This window comes from Muntiacus reevesi, chromosome 3 (genome assembly GCF_963930625.1).
Source record: "Muntiacus reevesi chromosome 3, mMunRee1.1, whole genome shotgun sequence".
Taxonomy (NCBI): Eukaryota; Metazoa; Chordata; class Mammalia; order Artiodactyla; family Cervidae; genus Muntiacus; species Muntiacus reevesi.
This window is the reverse complement of record NC_089251.1, coordinates 31,520,279-31,546,350: the sequence shown is the minus strand read 5'-3', so window position 1 is coordinate 31,546,350 and position 26,072 is coordinate 31,520,279. Positions and strand designations below refer to the sequence as shown.

The following is a 26,072-nucleotide window of genomic DNA, read 5'->3' as shown; positions in this document are numbered from 1 at the left end:
ATTCCTACATAAAGTTTGAGGTTACCACGTAGTCCAGGGCTTCCCTGATGGCTGAGACAGTAAAAAATCTGCCTGCAATGCAGGAGACCCAGGTTGGTTATCTGGGTTGGGAAGATCCCCTGGAGGGGGGCATGACAATCCACTCCAGTATTCTTGCCTGGAGAATTCCATAGACAGAGGAGCCTGGCAGGCTACAGTCCATGGGGTTGCAAAGAGTTGGACATGACTGAGTGACTGACACTCACTTTTCATAGTCTAAGATGGCTGCTGGAGCTGCAGCCATCATGGCCACATTCCAGATAGCAAGAGGAGGAAGGAAAAAGGGATCTCTTTCCAGTGCAGTCAACTTTGTTTAACCAGCCTTCCAGGAAATCTCTCACAACCTTTCTGCTTAAGTCTCCAAACACCTAGTCACATGACTGAAACGTATTAAAAGAAGGTTGCATAGTGTGATCTCTTAGCTGAGTACATTGCTCCACAAATAAAATGAGTGTTCTATCACTAATGAAGGAGATAAGACTATTGGGTGTCTACTTAAAATTCTCCAAGCCGGCTTTAGCAGTGCATGAACTGTGAACTTCCAGATGTTCAGGCTGGTTTTAGAAAAGGCAGAGGAACCAGAGGTCAAATTGCCAACATCCACTGGGTCATTGAAAAAGCAAGAGAGTTCCAGAAAAACATCTATTTCTGCTTTACTGACTACGCCAAAGCCTTCGACTGTGTGGATCACAATAAACTGTGGAAAATTCTGAAAGAGATGGAAATACCAGATCACCTAACCTGCCTCTTAAGAAACCTTCATGCAGGTCAGGAAGAAACAGAACTGTACATGGAACAACAGACTGGTTCCAAATAGGAAAAGGAGTACGTCATAGCTGTGTATTGTCACCCTGCTTATTTAATTTCTTTGCAGAGTACATCATGAGAAACAATGGCTGGAAGAAGCACAAGCTGGAATCAAGATTGCTGGGAGAAATATCAATAACCTCAGATATGCAGATGACACCACCCTTATGGCAGAAAGTGAAGAAGAACTAAGGAACCTCTTGATGAGAGTGAAGAAGTTGGCTTAAACTCAACATTCAGAAAACTAAGATCATGGCATCCGGTCCCATCACTTCATGGCAAATAGGTGGGGAAACAGTGGAAATAGTGTCCGACTTTATTTTTCTGGGCTGCAAAATCACTGCAGATGGTGACTACAGCCATGAAATTGAAAGACGCTTACTCTGCGGAAGGAAAGTTATGACCAACCTAGACAGCATATTAGAAAGCAAAGACATTTCTTTGCCAACAAAGGTCCGTCTAGTCAAGGCTATGGTTTTTCCAGTAGTCATGTATGGATGTGAGAGTTGGACTATAATGAAAGCTAAGTGCAGAAGAATTGATGCTTTTGAACTGTGGTGTTGGAGAAGACTCTTGAGAGTCCCTTGGACTGCAAGGAGATCCAACTGGTCCATCCTAAAGGAGATCAGTCCTGGGTGTTCATTGGAAGGACTGATGTTGAAGCTGAAACTTCAATACTTTGGCCACCTCATGTGAAGAGCTGACTAATTTGAAAAGACCCTGATGCTGGGAAAGATTGAGGGCAGGAGGAGAAGGGGACGACAGAGGATGAGATGGTTGGATGGCATCACCAACTCAGTGGACATAGGTTTGGGTGGACTCCAGCAGTTGGTGATGGACAGGGAGGCCTGGCATGCTGCGGTTCATGGGGTCACAAAGAGTCAGACACGACTGAGTGACTAAAATGAACTGAACAGACACACCTGAAGCAACTTAGCACGCCACACACACAGGCAGACTCAGCCATAGCAAATGGTGAGGTTAAACTAATGTTAAATGCCTCCTTTCTTTCTGTTCTATTTAAGTTAGCTTAGTGTTTAATTCTTCTTTGCTCCCTATGTATCTTATTTTTCCCAGTTACTTTGAAAGTGTCTTGAGGAATAAGGACCATGTACCATACTTCCTTGTTGTGTTTCAAAATACATAGCAGAATGCTTGGCACCTGGACCACTCAATGAGAACTTAGTATGTATTTATTAATTACTTGATTTTACTTTCCACTAGGACTGTGTTTCTTTTAGCCTCTTGTTAGATTTTCCCCTCCTAATGGTTATTTAATGCTTTTCCCTCAACTGCAAACTAGCAGCTCTCATGAAAGGAATGTGCCAGAGACTTTCCTTTGATAATTTTCTGTTTTCTGATGCCTTAATATTTACTCTGTGGTGTTGATGATCTAAATTTTATCTTTCTTTGATTAACATATTTTAAATGTTTCTTTTTTTAGCTAGTGGTTTGCGATAAAATCCCCAGATTGAACCTAAAGAGTAATGTAAAAATGTACATTGTATGTATCTATTACATACATTTTTCTAACATACCTTTTTATTATTAATATATGGAATATTATTTTTCAAAATACCGTGTTTGAAGAAGCCTCAGGAGATTTTTTTTCTCCACATATTTCACTCACTGATTTGTTTGTAAGAAAGCTGAATAATTTGAAAAGAAAGCTTAGGTTATAGTTGTCAAGTTGTTTTGAGCTCCAGGTTATTTTTCTTTTTCTCCTCAACTGTGGGTGAGAAGAGGAGAATTACTAACCAGGGATAGGAAGCTCTTTCTAAGGAGATAAAGAAATAGCAGTACTACTGGAAACCTCTTTCTCAGCTGCTTGGGACAGGCATTATGTAAAAATATAATCTTACAGTATCAAAGGATCTTGTGTTAGAAAAGATAATGTGAGTTCTTTTTATTCTACTCTTGGAACTTACCAAATGGAATGTTTTAAATGAACATACTACATAAGAATACGTTACATCATTAGTATATGAATACACGTGTGTAATACAGTTTCTTTCATACTCTTCACCAATATACAACTGTGTTCATACACTCAAGTATGTATATTTGTTATGTAAGTACATACATGACATGAATGTAAGAGATAATGATGTGCTGCTACAAATTCTTTTTGGAATAAGGTGAGGTGTAAATAGGTAAAATAAAAAGTTACATATTTTCCAGTTATGTATGCTCAAAAAAAGTAGGTAGGTGGATGTATGTGAATGGTTATGTGATCTTTAGGTAGAGAATTCAATGATTGAGAAAGAGGAGCCTTCTCAGCAAAGTAACCACACAGTGTGAAAGAGATTGAAAGTACATGTTAACTAAAAATCATAGTAACTTTATGATACTCTTTAATGATGGTTTTGGACTAGTATACAAATGACATACAGCTGTTTATAAAAAGTTGGTGTTTCTTTATAGTTTGACTTTATTTGGTTTTATTCTCATAGATGTTTTCTCCCAGATGTCAGATTCCAATGGCTTAATGATATTTAGCAAGTTTGACCAGTTTCTGAAGGAAGTTCTGAAGCTCCCAACAGCTGTCTTTGAAGGGCCATCTTTTGGTTACACAGAGCACTCGGTCCGCACCTGTTTTCCACAGCAGGTAAGGACAGTTTAATAGAACCTAGGACTTGAAGAGCTCTCATCTGCCCCTCTACCTTTAGTCAAATTTTGCCAGATTGCTTCACTCTAGGGATATAGGTCTTGAATATGGGAGGAAAAAGAGCTTTAAATCAGAGGAGGGGGTATAAAAAAGAGGGAGGGTCAAAAATTCACCTGAGAACTCTTTTTGGGAGAGGGGAGGGAAGTCTTTTCTAAAAAAAAATGATAGGATTTGAAATATTTCAAATTACTGAAAGTTTCCAGGAAAATATTTGAGATGAAGTATTTATATTATTGCTACTAGACATATATTACTCTCCCTAGGGAGTTACTAACTGTGAAATACAGGAATTTTGATATAAAACTCTGTACAGTTCAGATCATTGTTTCCTGAGCACCAAAGACAAGCAATGCTATACAGCTCTCAACTGTCAGCTCACAGTCTCTCAAGAGTATACTGCCATTTTCATATAAAAGAAAGATAGATTTGATTTCTTCTTTATTCGTGAGTGTCCTTGTGTGCTCTTGCTCCAGAGGTTAGTGTGAGTATATTCCTGAGATCTTAACTGTGCCTCAAAGAACTCAGAACAGAGTGGATGCTGGCTGTAGCAGCCATTTTTCTTTTTTTTTTTTTCCAGGTAGAGGTGAGATAACAGAGCTTAATGCTACATTTAGAAAGTTCTGGAAAGCAGAGAATTTTTAAAAATCTATGTTAAAGCTTCCCAGATGGTTCTAGTGGTAAAGAACCTGCCTGCCAATGCAGAAGACATATGGGACACTGGTTCAATCCCTGGTTATGGTTCGATCCCTGGGTCGGGAAGATCTCCTGGAGAAGGGCATGGCAACTGACTTCAGTATTCTTGCCTGGAGAATTTCATGGACAGAGAAGCCTGGTGGGCTATAGTCCATAGGGTTGCACAGAGTTGGACACGGCTGCAGTGACTTAGCACACATGTTAAAATTAGTGGTAAAAGATCAACGGAAATAGGATACTGACATAGTTTGAAAGTGTCTCACCATAAAATATTTATTGTACTGGAAACATAGTAACTTTGCAGTAGAGAAACCTGTCAGATACCACTTTAACCAAGTGATCACATCCACGTCTCCAACAGAGGGAGAGGCTGGCAATCCTATTTCCTAGCAGGATGCCCTAAGAAGTAGCCAGTGTTATTGCTGTGGTTCTCTTGAGAGAAAAGCACACAACCTGAGTCTCATTGAGGAAACATTCAACAATGCCAAATGCAGAATTTCTACAACATAACTGGCCCACACACTTTAAAAGGTCAATGTCATGAAAGACAAAAAAAGATTGAGGAGCTGTTCCAGATTATAGGAGTCTAAACAGACATGAAAACTGAAATACAACCATGATCCGGATTTTTGTTGTTGTTATAAAGGCCATTATTGGGACAATAGAGAAAATCTGAATTGAAGCTTGTAGACTAGATAATAGTATTCTGTCAATAACATTGATTTCCTGATTTTGATACTTGTATTTAATCAAGAGAATGTTCTGATTTTGCAGAAATAAAAAGTTATTTAAAGTTAAAAGTATATCTCTTCTGCAGTGTTAACATTTGAGGAATCTGGGTTAATGGCAAATGGGAATTTTTAAATAATCTTCTTATAGGCTTTCCGTAAATCTGAAATTATTTAGAAGTAAAAGGTTAAAATGGCTTCCCTGGTAGCTCAGCTGGGAAAGAACCCCCCTGCATTGCAGGAGACCCCAGTTCGATTCCTGGGTCAGGAAGATCTTCTGGAGAAAGGATAGGCTACCCACTCCAGTATTCTCAGGCTTCCCTTGTGGCTCAGCTGGTAAAGAATCCATCTGCAATGCGGGAGACCTGGGTTCAATCCCTAGGTTAGGAAGATCCCCTGGAGAAGTAAAGGCCACCCACTTCAGTATTCTGGCCTAGAGAATTCCATGGATTGTATCGTCTGTGGGATCACAAAGAGTTGGACACAACTGAGCAACTTTCACTTTCACTTTCAAAAGGTTAAAATATGGGATATTTAGCCAGGCCATAGAATAACATATATCCATACATATATCCACCAAAAATTATATTACAGAACTTCCTGGAAGTTCTGACTTTGTTTTCCTGGACATTGAATAAAGTTTGGCAAGAGTTGACTGGCACATGAATAGGTGTGTGTGTATTTCATAGGTATCCTAACTAAGCGAAATTTATAGTCTGTGTTAGCAAGCCCCTTGTTACCATTATAATCTAGTGTGCACTGTCGCCATTTTCATTGATTTGAAGACCCTTTCCACGCCTGACTTCTCTCAATATCTCTTGTATAGCCCATGGCATCTGACCATTGCTTTTGGCAGGTGGCAGTTATGATGGGTTGTCATTTGCTGTGCACGTGTAATAACTTGATCATAGCTATTGCTGTCGTAGGCACTTCAGCTGAGTTATGTCCCTTTTTGGTACTGCATGTGTTGTCATTTCAGATGTCCTCAGAGAACGTATACTCTGACTCAGTATTAAAAAGTTGTTGTAAACACAGAAAGTTATGGACATAACAGAAATAAATTTCACATTAGTGAGATAAATATTCATCTTTGGAGAAATTACATATTTTCTTACAAAGCAACATCAGGTGCTTTACAGAAGATTTTCTTTCTTTTTTTTTTTTTAAAGGAAGATATCCACAAATAGATGAAGCTGTGTTTTTATCATTGAGATACGACCAAAATCATTTCTTGTCAGTTGAAGCAGTGCCACTGAACCTTGCAAAATTGCCAGATCCTTCTGAATAGATGAAAGGAATTTCAGTTCATCAGGAGGCTGGTGGGACCAATTCACATGTCATGAAGGATTATAGTTAATTAAGTCATTGAGTTAGTTTAATTGGCTGAGTGTTTGTCTTTCTTAGTGGCAGGAAAAAAAAATAATGGTGCATCTTACAAATGATGGTGTCTTAGATTGGATGAAATACAGCATATAACATGGATTTTGATATGAACATCTATGGTAATGAGGCCTATATCGCTGGCTTTCATTAGATTGAACAAAATTTCAGAGAGTTGAAACTGAGATTTTGCCCTAGTTGGGCCTGTGGAAGAGAATGTCTTGCTGAATTATTCCTTAGGTAGAAATGATGATGGCTCCAAGATTGTTTTCTTTTTTTAAGATTACTGTTATGGAGTATAGTTGACTTATGTTTTCATTTTTTTTTTAAAGAGATTTTTGTCAGGTAACAATGCTTACTGTGAACATTGCTGTAGAAAAAGACCCTGCCCTCTGCTATTACTCATGAACTGAGAACAGGGTCTGATGATCCCCTGGCCAGTAGGCAGGGCTGGAGGTTGCTGGGTGTACAGTTTTGGGTTCTCTTGGCTCAGCTACTTCTCTGGGGTTCACTGGCGACCCAGTCTACATGTACTCCCTACTCTGGAGTCTGTGGTTCACTAGTCTTCAGGGTAAGCAGGAAAATTTTTGCCAAGAAAGATCTGAGAACCGTGGACTCCTAGTCACTTTGCTTCCTGCCCTAATGGCAGCCTAAAAGAAGAGGACGATGCCTGCTCAGATGCTGCTTTTGATTCATTATTCTTTTTAAGTATAAGCAAATTTGAGTTTAAGTCATCATTAAAAAAAAAAAAAGCCCTGTTGATGTCCCTATTTTGCTTTAAAAAAAAAAAAAAACACCTTGCAAACTCCTCATTGTCTACTGGATTGTTAGCCACACATTGTGATGCTTATCAATTCAACTATAGCCCGTCTTTTCTTCTTCACTCCTGATCTCTCCTACCCTTTTGCCTCAGGATGCCATGGGTTCTTTTTAGATATTGCCCCAGTGCCCTTTACATTCCCACCAGCAGTGGGTAAGGCTATCTTTTTCTTTGCAGCCTTGCCAACAGCACATATTCTTTCATTTAGGATTTTTTTGCCAGTCTGAGAGATGAGAAATGTTATCTCAGCATAGTTTTGATTTGCATTTCACTTGTTTTGCGTAAGCAAAAGTGATGTTCTTCTCTTCTTTATGTTCTTAGCCCTCACTGAAATGCAGTAGCCCCTGATCTTTTCTTTCTCCTCCAACAAAGGCCTCATATTTCATATCACAGCTAAATATCTCCTGGTCTTAGATGCTCTGAATCTTTCAATGTAGGATTAATTGCTTCCTGTTCTATAGTCCCTGACCAGTTATATGTAGCTCACTAATCATCCTGAAGGGATGCACCTTGGTCTTCTTCAAATTTACATCCTCGTGACTAACAGTCTAGAAAATCATCAGTGCTTACTAGTTATTTGTTGGATTAATTGAGTAGTGGTTTTAAATCAAGTATGACATGAGAAAGTATCTGGGTTTGAATTCTAATCATAAACTTAAAGCTCGTGGATATACTTGCAACCTTACTGTTTTCATTGATACTTTTATTCCATCATTTTCTTAAATGAGACGATCTTTACAATGAGGAAAATACAGAATTTCAGATTTTTTAAACACTTTTTCCATTTTTTAAAAGCTGTAATAAATAAAAGTAGCTCTGACGAAAAGCACAGCAACTTTATATTGTTGTGTCATTGCAAAGTATCCTAATTTTCAAAGTCCAAAATAAATCTGTGATATGGACAAATTCAGAGCCTTTTATTGAAGATCAATCCATAACACTGGTCCCATAACCAGTTAATGTGTGTTTTCCCTTGTCAGACAAGATATTTATATAACTCTACACAAAAGTTTGTATAAAAACATTTTAATCTGAAAGATTTTTAAAATGATATTTTTAAGACTTTTAGCTAAATGTTGTACACAGTTTAACTGATGACCAAGTAAGTCATAGGACAGTGGATAAAAATTATTTACCTATTGCCCATAAGAAATTACCTATTGCCCATAGAGGAGTTTTTAATAAAAATGAGATTGGAAATTGCAATTATGATGATCTAATGCTAAATTATTTTACTTGTTTTCTCATATTATTTTAGTGATACTGGATTTCTCACTTTTAAGAGTTAATTTGTCCCCTCTTTTAATGCAGGAAAGTTGTAGCTCAAAGTGGAGGGAGGGAAGTGAGAATCGATGGCACCTAGACTAGTAATTGCCAGTATTGAGAATTAGAATAACAAAGGGCAGGGAGGGAGGTGACAAACTGAAACACTGGATTAAAAGAAAAATATGAAAGTGCATTCAAAGATAAAAACAGCCGCAGTGTTTTACTGAGAAAGGCATAAATAAATCATGGTGTTTTTGCTCAGTGGATAAGGCAGCTGTTAAAATGATTAGAAAAGAAGACGTAGCAAAACAATAAAGTATTTAATAAGACAAGTTAAAAAGCAGATCATACATTTTAATCTCCCCTATGTACGTAACTCTATAGAAACATATGCATTTGGAGGGAAATACAGAAAAATGAGAATTGTAATAGGAATGTGCATTATATGCAGTTTTATTACAGCTTTTATTATAAATACTGTGCTGTAAAAAATAAAGAGAAATGCAAAGCATTAATTCAAGAGCAGAACCAAAATAAAACAAAAAGGTAGAGAAAGAGGCAGTCTGTTTTTCACATAGTTATTTTCTGAGTCATGAAATTTTAGAGCTAGGAATTCTGTCCCATGAGTTCTCAAACTTTCTGGTATCAGGACCATTTTACACCCCAAAAAACATTTGAGAACCCCAGAGAGCTTTTGTCTATATGGGTTATATCTATCACTATTTCCATGTTAGAAATTAAAATTGATAAATTAAAAATATTAAATCATTTAAAAAGAACAATGACAAGCCTATTATATATTAACACAAATAATATGTTTTATGAAAAATATATTGCAAAGCAAAAAAATTTAATGAGAAGAATGCCATTGTTTTATATTTTTGGCAAATTTCTTTAATACTTGGCTCAATTGAAGGCAGCTGGATTCTCATATCTGTTTATCCATTCAATCTGTTGTGATATGTTGTTTTGGAGTAAGTATGGAAAAAATAATCTGGTCTCACACAGCTGTGTAGTTGGAAAAGGGAGGAATATTTTAAAAGCTTTTGCAGATAATCATGGATATGCCATGTTGCCTCTGGAACACTCCACCATACACTCTTGAGAGAATGAACTGGAAACGGCAGATACTATCTTAGTGTTATTATGGAAGTAGTTTTGGCCTCATGAACTCCCTGGAAATGATTTAGGAACCTCCCATGGGGATCTCCGACCATACTTGGAGAACCACTGCTCTAGCCCTGGAGAAATAAGAAAACTGAAACCAGATTATTAGGTGATTTTCCCCCAAATCACGTAGTTAATGGAAGACAGAGTCCTGGGACATGGTTCTTTTGGCTTCACTCCTCGTGCTTTCGGTGGACCTCCAATTATAGTATGATTTAGGACAACTTAGGACAAGAACCAACTCATTGGAAAAGACCCTGATTCTGGGAAGGATTGCGGGTGGAAGGAGAAGGGGACGACAGAGGATGAGATGGTTGGATGGCATCACCAAAGCGATGGACATGAGTTTGAGTAGACTTGGTAATGGACAGGGAAGCCTGGTGTGCTGCAGTTCACAAAGAGTTGGGCATGACTGAGTAACTGAATTGAATTGAACTGAGGACAACTTTTGGAAACTGATCCTGAGTGTATTTATAAGGGAGTTCTGAGATATCAGATATGTCTGTTCCTCTATCTGTGGACTTTTAGTTTGCTTTCATGTCCTGGCTGTGTAGTGCTGCAGTAAGCAAGCGTTGAGGTGCATGTAGCCTTTCAGACCGTGTTTTCCTCTGGATATATACCCAGGAGTGGGCTTGCAGGGTCATATGGTAGCTGTGTTTTTAGTTTTTTAAGGAACTTTTTCATCTTGAAGATTTTTTAAAAATCTGTAAAACTCCATGATAGGTAAGTCAAGACTTTTTAGGGAAAGTAACATTAGGATTATAAGGGGGCTTGTAAAAATGTAATTTTTAACAAATATAAGAAGATACAGATATATTAATTTAAACATTATCATGAATGATATGTTTAATATTTAACTTCCTCTGACTAGTTTAAAAAAACTCCCTAGCATCTTTTTTCTCAATTTTAAGTGGATGCTTTTAATTTTATTTTGGTTTATTGCAGTTATTTACATATCCACTATAAGAGATATTTTCCATGTCTGAACCTCCATTCAAATGTTGGATGACTTACTGGTTTTATTTTTATGTTGTTCACCCATTCCTCCCAATTTCCATTGAAATCTCAGAAACAGTAGTAACTTGGATTCCTGAGATAGAAAACACTTTGGAAAACTTTAGCCTATTTGAGTAGACATTTCTCAAACCACACCATCAGTGCACAGCTGTGTATAGAGGGCCTTTGGGTGGTAACTTCCTACTGTTAGCACCCTCAGCCCTCTTGCATATATATGAGACCCTTTCCCTCTCTCCATTCACTGCTGGCCTGTCCTCTGTCTTGGATCTGAGACTTTGCTTCAGATTTCTTCAGAAGTAGTCTTTTGAAAGATACCTGCTTTGGGTAGGACTTTTACAAGTCTTTTAAATGTGTTATTCCTTTATTGTCTCATCTGTAAAATGAAACTAGTAATGCCTCTTTTTCTTTTTTCATTTCATATCTTTATTGAAATACAGTTGACTTACAATATTAGTTCCAGGTGTGTGTGTATTAGTCCTTCAGTCGTATCTGACTCTGTGACATCATGGACTGTAGCCTGCCAGGCTCCTCTGTCCATGGAATTCTTTAGGCAAGAGTACTGGAGGGGGTTGCCATGCCCTTCTCCAAGTTTCAGGTGTACAACACAGTATTTCCATCATAGCCTATTTGTTTTATACAGTTGTTTTAAGACTCAAATAAAATAAGTGGAAATGCATTTGAATATAGCAATAGTATTTAGGATAGTGTGTTGCAATGTCTGTAGTATTGCAAAATATTATTTATTTTGCTATAAAATTTCCCATGTAATTCATTACACCTTGGTTGTGAGAACCTAAGTTAGCTTAATGTTAGAGTTCAGAGGTAACTTGAAAAATAAGTTTTTTTTTTCTCTCTTCACAGAAAAAGATAATGCTAAATATGTTTTTAGACACAATGATGGCCGATCCTCCTCCCCAGTGCCTTGTCTGGCTACCTCTCATGCATAGGCTTGCCCATGTGGAGAATGGTAAGCAGAACTTTTATTTTATTTTATTTTTTAAGCAGAACTTTTAATCATTCAGTCCCCTGTGCTACAGAAGTATGTGAACTGATATTATTTGTAATGTTATTAGCTATTGTCACTGAAAATTGTAATTGACATTTGTTGGCACTCCATCATTTGAATTGGTAGTTTCAGCTTCAAAGAAGAATATTTATTTCTCCAAAAAAAAAAAATAGAGGAAAGGGGACATATTACTTAGGATACCAACATAGTAATATCAGGTCAGAAAACTTTGTGTTTCAAGCTCTAGGCTTTTCCCCCCAGATTCCAGATGATTGTTTTCTGCTTGAATCCACCCAACTTAGCCATGACTTCCTTTTTTTCCCCTGTAGTTTATAAAAAGCTTAGCTCCAAAAAATTGAATGTATTAAATATCCACTGTTAAAATTATAATTATTTTGGAATAGTTTAAAGGAAAGTAGCTAAGATAGAATTTGGTACTTGGTTTCACCAATACCCAGTTTTTTGTGTTTTTTTTGTTTTTTTCAGTTTTTTTCTTTACTACTGAATTACTCTCAGTATTCTCTCCAGGTGCATGCATGCTAAGTCGCTTTAGTAGTGTCCAGTTCTTGTGACCCCATGGACTGTAGCCTGCCAGGCTCCACTGTCCATGGAATTCTCCAGGCAAGAGTACTGGAGTGGGTTGCCATGCCCTCCTCCAGAAGATCTTCCCGACCCAGGGATCAAACCTGTGTCTCTTGCATCTCCTGCTTTGGGAGGTGGGTTCTTTACCACTAGTGCCACCTGGAAATCTTTGTTTGACTTGGAATTGAAATGGTATTTACCTCTGGGTAACTTCTTAGGTTTTTCTAGTATTGTTATCAGCTTATCTCCTTGTTTAGGTTGCTTCAGTTCGTTAAAGGAAAGGCCCTAGTTTTCTATGGACCTTATATATTCCTTCTCTCATGGCTCTTGCCTTTCTCTCCTTATTCCACAGAAGAGAAAGAGTGAAAGGTGACAGGCACTAAAAATTAGAGTCCTCTTCTTCATTTTGTAAGAATGAGGGAACATAACCATACTCTCTTAAATTTTCTGCCTCCTATTCATATCTTTTATTTTTTTTAAACTTCTCAGCCTTTTGCCCAATTATGACTTTAGTTCACAAGTCCTTAGATGCACGATTATGTTCCTAAAGTTCTGGAATTTCTTGAGTAGACTAAAACAGCTAAATTTTAAACAGGATTTTTGGAAAGAGATTTGTGCTATTAAATTATAACATTATTGCTTCCTTGGGGGAGCAATACTTTTATAGCCCTAAATGTTTTAGTAGCTTCATATCCAACTCATTTTCATAAAATCACTTTATGCCTATTCTACCAAGTAGTGAAGCGAGGTCTCTCAGTCGTGTCCGACTCTTTGCGACCCCATGGACTGTAGCCCACCAGGCTCCTCCTTCCATGGGATTTTCCAGGCAAGAATACTGGAGTGGGTTGCCATTCCCTAGAGGGAATCTCATTTGTCAAGATGTATTATCATTATCCATATGAACATTTTGTTGTGACTTTCTACATAGTATTTTTGATTACATTCTTATGTGATTAACACTTTGATTACTCTTTAGACATATCTTGGTGACAAAAATTTAAATTTCTTAGAGGAAGTTTATACATTCGATTTCTCATTCCAGATTTTACTCTTTCTGTTATTCCTTAGTGATCTTGTTGCATTATTTTTTTCACCAAGTGCTCAGGTTTTGTCCTTGTTTGTTTTGAGTCTTGATTCTGTAGTTAACCTACATTTTTGGAAGCAGGACTAGAAGTCCTTATGATTGAGATAAGATTGCCTTTGTAGCTATAGGGCCATAAAGAGCTGTTCAAATGATGATTTGACTATTAGACCCCTCTTTCTTTTGACTTCCACTTCTTGTGTTCAGAATTGAATTGGCAAAGGGAACAATGTTGCTTTCAACATTTAAAAGTATAAATACCAATCTGTAATACACAGTTGTGCATTTATCGCCCACTTTCTACTCAATGAACTGGACATTCAGGCCCCAGTAACCCTTATAAATCCTAACTGCCAGCTGGCAGTTTTCCACGAGGTAAGATGCTGAGTGAGGTGGAGAAAAGAATGGCAGGTCGCAGAGTTTCCCTTCCTCCAAATCACTGCCCCTTCATTGGTTAGATTAGAGTACTTTATTTTATGTCAGTCCTTCGAGCTCTTACCTAAAACTAGTACTTTTTTTTTTAATTAAAAAAAATTCTTTTTAACTGAAGGATGATTGCTTTACAGAATTGTGTTGGTTTCTGCCAAGCCTCAACATGAATCAGCCATAGGTGTACATATGTCCCCTCCCTCTTGAGCCTCCCTCCCATCTACCTCCTCAGCCCACTCCTCTAGGTTGTTACAGAGCCCCGGTTTGAGTTCCCTGAGTCATACATCCAATTCCCACTGGCTATCTCTTCAAACTAGTATTTTGATGTGACTTGCCTTACTTTTTTTTTTGAACCAGTTCCCATTTGCACCCCAGTATGTAATAGTATTTAATTCAGCAAACATTTCAAGATCATCAATCCAAGGGACTGTGTGAAATACCACTCGCAGGTAATAGAGACACATAGCATGTCATCCTGGCCCTTACAGATTTTATGTGAGTGAAGGAGACATGTGTCCACAGCTAACAATATACATCTCTTTAAAAGAAATAGGATTGGAAGAGAAATTTGGAGTGAAGTTGTCCCTCCTCCTTACTTATACGTGTACCTAACCTTTGAGACATGAATGACATTTTAAAGAAGGAAATTGATTGGTTTCTAAGGTGGATTGTAATCGCTTCTCAATGGGACATTTTGGTATTGTCTTTTTATTTCATTGAATGGCTGGTTCAGTTCAGTTCAGTCGCTCAGTCGTGTCGGACTCTTTGCAACCCCATGAACCGCAGCACGCCAGGCCCCCCTGTCCATCACCAACTCCCGGAGTCCACCCAAACCCATGTCCATTGAGCTGGTGATGCCATCCAACTATCTCATCCTGTCGTCCCCTTCTCCTCCTGCCCTCAATCTTTCCCAGCATCAGGGTCTTTTCAAATGAGTCAGCTCTTCGCATCAGGCGGCCAAAGTATTGGAGTTTCAGCTTCAACATCAGTCCTTCCAGTGAACAACCAGGACAGATTTTTAGGATGCACTGGCTGGTTAGATGAACTAAATGGAAGACAGTTGCAGTTCTTCGGTTCTAGTTGTGTTTGCACCCTGGCTTTTATGTTACGTTTGGTCTTGCACCGCGCTGACCTTCTTCTGCAACTGACTGACCTCTCTCTCTCTCTGGCCCCCTCCTCGCCCTCCAGTCTTCCACCCCGTGGAGTGCTCCTACTGCCGCTGCGAGAGCATGATGGGTTTCCGGTACCGATGCCAGCAGTGCCACAACTACCAGCTCTGCCAGAACTGCTTTTGGCGAGGCCATGCCAGTGGCCCTCACAGCAACCAACACCAGATGAAGGAGCATTCCTCCTGGGTAACCGCTCTGTGTCTCAGTCTGTGTCCCCAGCGCTTATCTGTTTCATCGGTAACAGCACGAAGGGCTTCTTTCCTGGTAGATGCCTATCAAATAAGGATGTGGCATCATAAAATATTAACCCTGACTTTTATGATGGGGTTTGCACATGTGTTGTGCTTCATCACTTGGTTTGACAAGCAGAGTTGTTGTTGTTTGTTTGTTTGTTTGTTTTAACATTTTGCAACTTTGTATTCACATTATATCACCAGCATCTTCCCTTGATAAGACATTTGCTTTCACAAAACTGAGCTTTGTTTTTACATCTGTGTGGTATGTATTAAAGATGTTCCAGAGTGTATTTTGTGCTTTTCTTGAGCATTTAGGGTTAATGTTGCAGTGCACATGCTTTTGATGAAATCTTTGTGCACATTCTAAATTATCTCATTAACATAAGTTCCTACAAGAAGCTAGCTGCATTATGAGGAAGATTTAAATTTCTTTTTTGCAAACAAATTTTATTCATGCTTATAGGATTTAAATGTTGCAAAGAAAGCTGCATAAGGTGAAGTTAGATTTTTGGCTCTTGAAAATTGGGGAAATACTGTATTTTACAGTTGCCACATTGATATCTCTTTCAAAAGTAGTCTTTTAAATAACAATATTTAGGTGGAGGTCAGTGTTTAACTTTTCTGTGTAGTGTTTATAAATCATGTAGCAAGTGTAGCATTTGTCATTTTTTTTCTTCCCTTCTTCCAGTTTATTTCCAGAGTTTAAAAAAATGCCATATTTTTATTTCCTAGCAGTTGCTATAGCCTTGTTTTAAAACTTTTTCCTGTAGTTCTTGTTTGTTGATTGGTTGGTTGGTTTGCCAAAAGGTAGAAAAATATTTATGGTCATAAGTATAATTGTGGATCTAGGTTCTTTAGCCTGGGCATCGTACTAAACTTTAAGTATTAGAAAGCTTCATTATTGGGGGCTGGGAGCAGGTCTTTTTTCTTTTAGTCTTCTTTAGGTCTTCTTTCTTTTTTCTTTCTTTTCTTTCTTCTTAAAACTCAACCAAGGAAAAAGCAAATAAGGGATTAGTTAAAAACCAAGAGCAAATTTTAATCAAATGTGTTCTTTATTTCCTACATCTTTGATAATGTGTTAGAGATCATTTTTTTATTAGATGGTTCAGTTACAATTAAACCATAAAATTTTGTTAAACTGAACCTCCTGTCCTGAATCTTGTTGTATTGTAAATTCCAATTTTATTTTTGGTTGAGGAGACATTATTTTAAATTTTTTAAAAAGGCAAAGCGGGGAAAACCCCCTATAGTTTATTCTCTTTAATTGGCTAGAAGGGATTTATAGATTTTAAAATTGTTCCTTTTTCTTCAAGTTCAGGTATCCCATGCTGTTAATTGACTTTTTAGTATTTTTTGGCTGTTTCTTGTTTAGAGTGTCACTCTTTACACTGAGATAGCTCTTTGCTATCTCAGAATGATTGGATTCTCTGAGTGTATCTACTGAAAATTCTCCTTCTAGATGTCAGGGCTAGGAGGATGAGGACCTTCTTTTTCACCTTGGTTTAAACTTGCTCATTTAGCTAATTTATAACCCTTGTAGAAATGGGAATGTTACATTTACTTAAACATCAGTGACTGTTTGAATATTGCTTTATGATTTACAGAGCAGTTTTTCATACCTGTTGATCTATAGTATATACCTAAAGTACAGAAATCACAATTGAATTTTTAAATTTCTCTTTGATCCTCACAACACTCTTGTGAAGTAAGTCTTATACCCATCTTTCAGTTTTGTTATTTTTTTCTAGTTTATTCATTCATTTTTGTGGTGGTAACTTAAGATTTCAAGAAAATCAAGTGTTCTCAGCATACTTAATTTTGATGCTGGTGTCATAAATGTATCAGTTAATTTTGATGAATATGTGCCTTATAATGGTAAATGCATCCTGGGAGGATCTTTTAGCAGTGTGTGTGTGTGTAACTTGTTTTTAAGATTAGGGCTCTGTGTGCAATGTTCTTATTCTTTGAGGAAGATATGGGTGAATTTTGAGGCTAATTGGGTAAAGAAGTTTCCACTTAAGAAAAAATATATAATCAGTTTAATGGTAATTTTTTTGAAATTTGTCCACTATATTTGTATTAATATTTTGAGTGAGCGTTTCTCTGTATGTTTACAACAGATGAATTTAGTGTGCATGAATTCCATTGTAGATTTGATATGTGTAGTGTTGGTGCTTGGAATTTTTATTTTTTATTTTTTTAAGAGTTCTCTTTAATGTTTTATGTAAGTAACTATGCAGTATACTTCATTTTTCTTTTAGTCATCAATCTATTCTTTTACCTTTATTATAGAAAAGAAGCTATATGGTACCATACCTGTGATTCATTCTGTCCATTTATTATTTATTCTAAAGATGTTTTTTGAGCATCTGCTATGTTCCAGGCAGTGTAAAAGGCTTATGAGATCTTTCTATGAAGAAACCAGACAAAGACTCCTACCCTCAGTTCAGTTCAGTTGCTCAGTCTTGTCTGACTTTTTGTGACCCCCACGGACTACAGCATGCCAGGCTTTCCTGTCCATCACCGACTCCCAGAGCTTGCTCAAACTCATGTCCATTGAGTCGGTGATGCCATCCAACCATCTCATTCTCTGTCACCCCTTCTCCTCATGCTTCAATCTTTCCCAGCATCAGAGTCTTTCAAATGAATCAGTTCTTTGCATTAGGTGGCCAAAGTGTTAAGAGTTTCAGCTTCAGCATCAGTCCTTCCAATGAATATTCAGGACTGATTTCCTTTAGGATTGACTGGTTTTTTCTTTTTGCTGTCCGAGGGACTCGAGTCTCCAACACCAGAGTTCAAAAGCATCAATTCTTCGGCGCTCAACTTTCTTTATAGTCCAACTTTCACATCTATACATGACTACTGGAAAAACCATAGCTTTGACTAAATGGATCTTTGTCGGCAAAGTAATGTCTCTGCTTTTTAATATGCTGTCTAGGTTGGTCATAACTTTTCTTCCAAGGAGCAAACATCTTTTAATTTCATGGCTGCAATCACCATCTGCAGTGATATTGGAACCCAAAATAATAAAGTCTGTTACTGTTTCCATTGTCTCCCCATCTATTTGTCATGAAGTGATGGGACCGATGCCATGATTTTCGTTTTTTGAATGTTGGGTTTTAAGCCAGCTTTTTCACTCTCCTCTTCCTACCCTGATGGACCTTAAATATTAAGGGGTGTTAAAGAGACCACTAAGGCTTGCCAACAACCCTGTTTTCCTGTTCTTGCCGGGCACACATCTAGACTACATTTTTCAGCCCCTTTGTATCTAAAAGGACCATGTGAATAACTCTTACCAGGGGAATGTGATTAGAGTGATATGTATCTTTCCAGAACAAGGCAGTTAATAGCTGGATGCCTTTTCTATTTTCTCTACCAGCTTAATGGAGAGAATTTCTTTAGGATCCAGAGAGGGTGAAACTATAAAATTTCTTAATGACCCAGAGAGGGTAAAACTATAAAGAGAATTTCTTTAGGACCCAGAGAGGGTGAAAGTATAAAATGAAAGGAAACTGGGTCTTTGAACAATGGGTGAGAAGAATATCCTGCCAGCCTGTGTGACTCTCATGGGAGCAAGAAAGAAACCTTGTATTAAGCCATTGAGGTTTTAGTTTTTGCTACGGTGGTTGATACTAGAAGTGGAGTTCTATTAAAACAAAACCTTTAAATTTGTTTCATTGCCTTAGCTGTCAGGTAGCACCCTGATGAGGACACGACATTGGGGATGGGAAGGACAGAAACCCAGGTTCCGCAGAGGTGACCAGTTTGGTAAATTTGTCATCCATGGTAACTTGGAAAACCTACCTCATGCCACGTTAACTCGTGGTCAAACATTAGAAAAGGTCACAGTGTGTGTTGATTTATTGTTAAGGTATTACGTGAAAGAGAGGAGTTAAGGAAAGAATTGGCTAGTTTTCAAACAAGAAAATGAAAGGGAATAGAGAAAGTTCTGAGAGTTGGGGCAGAGAAAGGAAAAGCAGACTGTTTCTAGAGAGCAGGAGATAAGAGTTGAGAGAGACTTTGAGCATCAAAGACCTAGTAAATATTCTCAGTTGAAAAAAAGCGACCCCGTCCTGTGGCCAAGCTCAGATGAAGGGTGAGAGTCCATCAGAACTGCTGCTCTCACCAGAATGATCTTACTCCCACCTGCATAGCTTCTGATTTACTGGCTCCAGGATACACACAACCTGGACACAGGCCGTTTTTAAAAGTTCCCCCAAGTGATTGATTCTGTTTTGCAGCCAAAGCTGGAAACCGCTGACCTATTGTTTCATCTGGCCCCCAGGTGGCTGCTGTTAGTTGAAAGCAAGAGTCATGGAGGCAAACGCATAAATCAGGATTGAGAATTTTGTCTGGGAAAGAACTTTGTGTGTGGTTTCTGGCACATAGAACTGACTGGAAACAAATAGATCAAAGGCCTGCTAAGTTTTTGGGCGAATTATATTGGCAACGGAACCATGAGCCTGACTATTTGAGCTGTAAATGTAAAACCATTTAAGGACCCAGAACTTGTTCTGGAAAGAGGTGGGTTGTGAAGGTTTTAGAGCCCCTTAGCAGGGCATGCCAGAGCCCAGCTGAACCAAGGAGGATATTGGATGAAGAAGAACCTTCTGCTCTTGGCCTGCTGTTGTATGTTGGGACTAGGGAGGGCAGGTGGAGATGACAAGCCTGTTCAGTTCATCAGATGCAGCCTCAGGAACTGCACGTGGTCTTGATGGAGGAGAGTGTGCAAGAGTCAGAGGTCCTGCACTTGTAGTTAGATGTCCTGACTTAATGGGACTTTAGGTTTGCTTTTGGATAGTCGGGGAGGTTTGAGTGTATTCTCTGTGTAGCAGAAGAAAGATTAGAAGTACTTACCAGTATCCGTGCTTTCCTTTTCTTCCTGGATCAGTTCAGTTCAGTCACTCAGTTGTGTCCAGCTCTTTGCAACCCCATGCACTGCAGCACACTGGGCTTCCCTGTCCATCACCAACTCCCGAAGCTTGTTCAAACTCATGTCTATCGAGTCAGTGACGCCATCCAACCATCTCATCCTCTGTTGTCCCCTTCTCCTCCTGCCTTCAATCTTTCCCAGCATCAGGGACTTTTCCAGTGAGTCACTTCTTCACATCAGGTGGCCAAAGTATTGCAATTTCAGCTTCAGCATCAGTCCTTCCAATGAATATTCAGGACTAATTTCCTTTAGGATTGACTGACTGGATCTCCTTGCAGTCTAAGGGACTCTCAAGAGTCTTCTCCTACACCATAGTTCAAAAGCATTAATTCTTCTGTGCTCAGCTTTTTTTATAGTCCAACTCTCACATCTATACATGAATGACTAGTGGAAAAACCATAGCTTTGACTAGATGGGCCTTTGTTGGCAAAGTGATGTCTTCTGGGTATATAACTAGGTTATGTAACCCATCCTCCTTGTAGCCAGATGGGCCATGGGACTAGTTCTTACCAATGGAATTTGTTTGAAAGTGATATTAGGGTCAAGGTAGTTTACAGCAATTGTGTCTCCTCCAGTCTCTCTGTCTTTACCCTTCCCACTTCCTCTGTACATTTGCCCAAATGAAAGGATCTCTGTTAGTTCCCAGAGGCAGAGTCCTTAGATGAAAGGGTACCTGACTGCCTGGATCAGAACCCGTCTGCCAGTTTATACTCTCACATGAGCAAGAAATCAGAAAAAGGAATGAAGGGTAGGAGTGGGGAGAGTCTTAGAGGCCTTGTTGACAAAATGAGATTTGAGCAGTCTTAGATGTTTGCCTGCACACATCTGGCAAGAGCAGGAGTTTTCAGTGTCATGGCTGTAGAGCAAGACTGTGCCTGAATTCAGGGAACAAAAAAAACCCAGAGTAGACAAAGTGGACAGAGCAAGGGGACAGTTGTAGGAGAGGAGGTCAAAGAGGTAACAAGGGCCTTGGTGGCCATTGTAAGGACTTCAGTTTTTACTCTGAGTGAAAGGAGGAATCTTTAGAGTTTTGAGTAGAAAAATAGCTTGCATTGATTTATATTTTTAAATGATCAGCCTGGATGCCATGTAAAAAGTGAACAGTGGAAGGAAAAGACAGAAGCAGGCCATTTTGGAGATGTAATTGCAGTAATTGAACAAGACATGATAGGATATTAGCAGTAGAGATAAAAAGAATTAGTAGTAGATAAAAAGAATAGAATTAAAATATATTTTATAAATCTGTTCTCATGGGTTGAATGTGGCTTGTGAAAGGAAAGGAGTCCAAGGAAATGCTAAGATTTTGTCCTAAACAGAAGGATGGAATTACCATCAGCTGAGATGGGGAAGGTTCGGGCTAAAGATCATTTAACCGTGATAAAAACAAACAAACCAAAAACCTACAAAAACACTATATCTAGAATACTTTAGAAGAGTCTTCCTCCAAATCTGAATCATTTAAATATGGCCATAAAAATTCTACTAAATATGATGCGTAGTTATTTGAATAAAGTTTTCCTTTTTAAAAGTATAATTTAATAGAAAATATGATAGTCTCTGTGGCTGAATTAACCACTTAAATCCTCGTTCAGATCATAAGCCTGGGATGATTGACAGGAGCCGTCTCTGAATGGGTCTCTGAATGTGGCTTGTGCTTTTCATGGCGTGGATACTGTGTTTTAAGAGAGAACATCCCCGCAGGAAGCAACTAGAGTACCAACGTGCCTGGAGCTCTGGGGAAAGCCGCAGGGCCTTGTCTGACCTGGCTGTGAAGTTATGTCATGATCCTCCACCATATTGTATTGGTCACAGTTGCTAAGGCTGGAGAAGGGACTTCTTCTCTGATGATGGTGGGGTGGTGATAAAATTCATCACAGTGGAGCATGGGTGGCAGGAGAGATCCCTGCAGTTATATTTGGAAAATACAGTCTGCCACCCAGAGGATAAAGCCTTACAATCTGAACAAGGATTTCCATCCAGCCAAGGAGTCTATCAAGTTTTTCTACTAAATTAGTACAGTTTGGCGGCATTAAGTTTATTCATATTGTTGTGCAGCCATCGCTGCCATCCATCTCTGGGACTTCTTCATCTTCCCAAACTGAAACTCTTAACTCTTTTGTGATATGCGAGGAGGATGGAGATACACAAGCCTGCTCCCACTCCTTGCCTTCCCCCCTGCCTTATGTTCTGATCTCTGTGCATTCTGGTCTTCACTTTACCAAGAGAAATTTGACCAATTCCCATGTGGTCGTCACTTCACGGTAGGGAGTATGTGTGTGTGTACAAAGTACACTTGTACCGAAGTACAGTTTGTTGGTGGAATGTCTTGGTAGAGGTAGTTACGTAACTTAGCTGAAGATATGGAAATTTCACCTTTCTTCCCACCAGGTGGCAGACTCCACCTCAGAACAAAGTTACTTATCCTACACTTGAAAACCTATACATGGCAAAGTATTGGATTTAACAACCTCTGTTACTGTGATTGCTTGTTTTCTTTTTTGAGTAAATGTTAATGGGCAACTTATATATGTCCAGTGTAGTTGTTTGGGCAGTAATGATATTAAACCATTTACTTGAAGGAATCAGAGAAGCTTACGTTGTTATAGACTTGAAACAATTAAGACTGTTGACTTTTGTCAGAAGCAGTATTTCATTTTCATGTGATCAGTATACCTCTCCTCCCATCTCTAAAATTCTAAAAGATAGTATGTCTTCATGGAGGTATGTTTCTTGGCCATGCTCCTGTTTATTTCTAAATAGTTACATGTCATAGTTCAACAGCTACTTTGTACATAGTGCAAAACTAGGCAGGAAGACTATTTTTTACCTTTTTAAAAAAATCTTTATTATTTATTTTTTTGGTTGTACCACTTAACATGTGGGATCCTAGTTCCCTGACCAGGGATCAGACCCACGCTCTTTGCGTTGGAAGAGTAGAGCCTTAATCACTGGCCCACAGGGGACATCCCAGGAGGACTATTTTTTAAAGGCATAAAACAGTATCCTCACTTTTAGCAGGTTATAGCAAGAGGTGAGATACACAGGTGAAGAAAATTGGTACAGAATCTAGTCCCTTAAGGCCAGTGCCCTATGCTTCTCAGAGAAACTGCTGAGACTTGCATACTGTGGCTTACACTCCTTGTTGACAGCAAGGAGATCAAACCAGTCAATCCTAAAGGAAATCAACCCTGAATATTCATTGGAAGGACTGATGCTGAAGCTCCAATCCTTTGACCACTTGATGCAAAGAGCCGACTCATTGGAAGAGACTCTGATGCTGGGAAAGATTGAGGGCAAGGGGAGAAGGGGGCGACAGAGGATGAGATGGCTGGATGACATCACAGACTCAATGGACATGAGTTTGAGGAAACTCAGGGAGATAGTGATGGACAGAGAAGCCTGGCATGTTGCAGTCCATGGGGTCACAAAGAGTTGGACATGACTTAGTGACTGAACAACAACAAAATGTTAAACAGTTGCCATTGAGCTGACAGTTGCACTCCTAGGTAGAAATTGAGAATTCTCTTTTGAGAATTGAAGATACTCTGTCCACACAAAAGCTTGTACGTGAATGTTCATAGAGACAGCATTCAAAATACCTAAAAAGTGGAAATAGACCCAAATATCTGCCAACTTATGAACAGATAATCAAAATGTGTTTTGTCAACATAATGGAATATTACTAGGCAACAAAAAGTAATGAAGTACTGATGCATGCTAAAACATGGAAGAACCCTTGAAAATATGTAAATGAAAGCAGCCAAACATAAAATGGCACATAGGGTATGATTCCATTTATATGAAATGTCCACAATAGGCAAATACGTAGAGACAAGGTAGGTTAGTGGAGTGGGGAAAAAGAGTACTGAGTTTCTTTTGAGGGTGAAAAAAAGATCTTCTGAAATGAGATATTAGTTTTGGTTAACAACTCTTTTGAATATATTTTTAAAAAAAACTCACTGAATTGTGACTTTAAAAAGGTGAGTTTTATGATATGTGAAGTATGTATGTCAATAAAGCTGTTAAAAATTGGTCAGGGAAAGTTTTTCTTAAGAAGTGACATTTGAGCTGCGATTGAAATGACTAACTTGAGGTTGGTGGTTATGAATTCAGAGTCAGACCAGTTGGTGTAGTTGTGTGTTTTACTTCCGCCCCCTCAATGTTTGAGAAGTAGAGTTGGTGTTTTGACAAAGGAGTATGACAAAGGAAGAGAGCTGGTGAGAGAGGTTGGAGAGTATGCAAAAAAAATGAATGTAATAATGGGCGTGGCGTGCAAGTTGGTTAGAGAGAGAAATGAGACCGTGAGGAGGATAAGGGACTGGGAGAAGGTGGTAGGTTCAATGAAGTTTAGGTCCCACTGGTGTTGAAGTATTTATTGTTGGAGGCAGGACACTGGAAGGAGTGAAGGAAAGATAGAAGCTGGTGTGAGAGTAGGGTACTTGACTCGAGATTTTAGATAATATACGACAATTGGTAATACAGTGTTCTAGAACAAGACTTGAAACTGGTGGCCGATGCAGAGTGGAGGACAGGTTGTTGTAGGAGAGTTCAGGGAGGACCGGTATATAGGCTTCTTAAAGTGGCTGTAACAAATTACCACAGACGTGGTGGCTTAAAACAGAAATTTATTCCATCACAATTCTGGACACCGTGATCTTTTATTTTAAAATTTATTTTATTGAAGTGTAGTTGATTTACAATATTGTGTTACTTTATACTGTACATCAAAGCAATTCAGTTATATATATATATATACACACACATATTCTTTTTCATGATCTTTTTCACTATGGTTTGTCACAGAATATTGAATATAGTTAGAGCTTCCCTGGTGACTTAGCATTAAAGAATCTGGCTGCCAATGCAGGAGATGTGGGTTCAATCCTTGGGTTGAAAAGGAAATGGCAGAATGGAGAAGGAAATGGCCACCCATTCCAATATTCTTGTCTGGGAAATCCCATGGACAGAGAAGCCTGTCCATGGTGGGCTACAGTCCATGGGGTCACAAGAGTCAGGAACAACTTAGCGACTAAATGACAACAAAAAATTGAATATAGTTCTCTATGCCATACAGTAGGCCCTTGTTTATCCCTTCTGTATATAATAGCTTGCACCTACTAACTCCAGACTCCCAGTCCATCCCTCCCTCATCTCCTCCTTGGCAAGCACAAGCCTGTTCTCTGTCCATTGACACCACAGTGTGAAATCAAGGTGTGAGCAGGGCCACACTTCCTCTGGAGGCTTCAGGGAAGAATCCATTTGTGTTAGGGTTCTTCAGAGAAACAGAATCAGTAGGGTTTACGTTTATATAAGAAGTGATTTATTATAAGGAATTGGCTCATGGCAACAACAGAAGCTGACAAGCCCCAAAATCAGTGGGAAGAGGCAGAAAGCCAAGAACCCAGGAGAGCCAAGGATGTAGTTCCAGCTTGGGTCTGAAGGTGTGAGAACCAGAACTAATAATGTAGATCTGTGTCTGAAAGGCCTACAGGTGTGAGACCCAGGAAGAACAGATGTTGCCATTCAAGTCCAAAAGCCAGAAAACCCAGTGTCCCAGTTTAAAAGAATTCTCTCTTACTTGAGGGAGGGTCAGACTTTTTATTCCATTCAGGTCTTCAACTGATTGGATGAGGCCCACCCACTTAGAAAGAGAAATCTGCTTTACTCAGAATACCAATCTGTGTGTTGATCTCATCCAACAACACCCTTACAGGAGCACTGAAAATACTGTTTGTTTGCATGTCTGGGCGCAAACAATTGCGCATAGATGAGTTGGCACACACCTGTAGCATAGATGAGTTGGCACACAAAGTTAGCCATCATGCTGTTCTTTGTCTCTTCCACTTTTGTGGCTGTTGTCATTCCTTGACTTGTGGCTGCCTCACCCGTCTCTCCTCCTTGATCACATGACCGCTTCCTCTTCTCTGTTTTCTCTGTGTGTCTATCTTATAAGGATACATGTAATTGCATTTAGGACCCATCCAGATAATCCAGGATAAATGTTTCCTTCCCAGATCTTTAACTCAGTTACCTATTTTGCCATAGAAGGTA

The 26,072-nt window shown here is 38.8% G+C and overlaps 1 protein-coding gene across 6 annotated transcripts in view; it reads left to right on the top strand.

Moving 5' to 3' along the window:
• DTNB (dystrobrevin beta) overlaps window positions 1-26,072 on the top strand; it is a 234,708-nt gene that overhangs the window by 72,750 nt on the left and 135,886 nt on the right. For all 6 annotated transcript variants that reach the window (XM_065928698.1, XM_065928699.1, XM_065928700.1 and 3 more), the window contains exons 6-8: window positions 3,300-3,454; window positions 11,447-11,552; window positions 14,872-15,038. In XM_065928698.1, coding sequence (XP_065784770.1) covers window positions 3,300-3,454; window positions 11,447-11,552; window positions 14,872-15,038 — 428 coding nt within the window. The remainder of the gene's footprint in view (window positions 1-3,299; window positions 3,455-11,446; window positions 11,553-14,871; window positions 15,039-26,072) is intronic.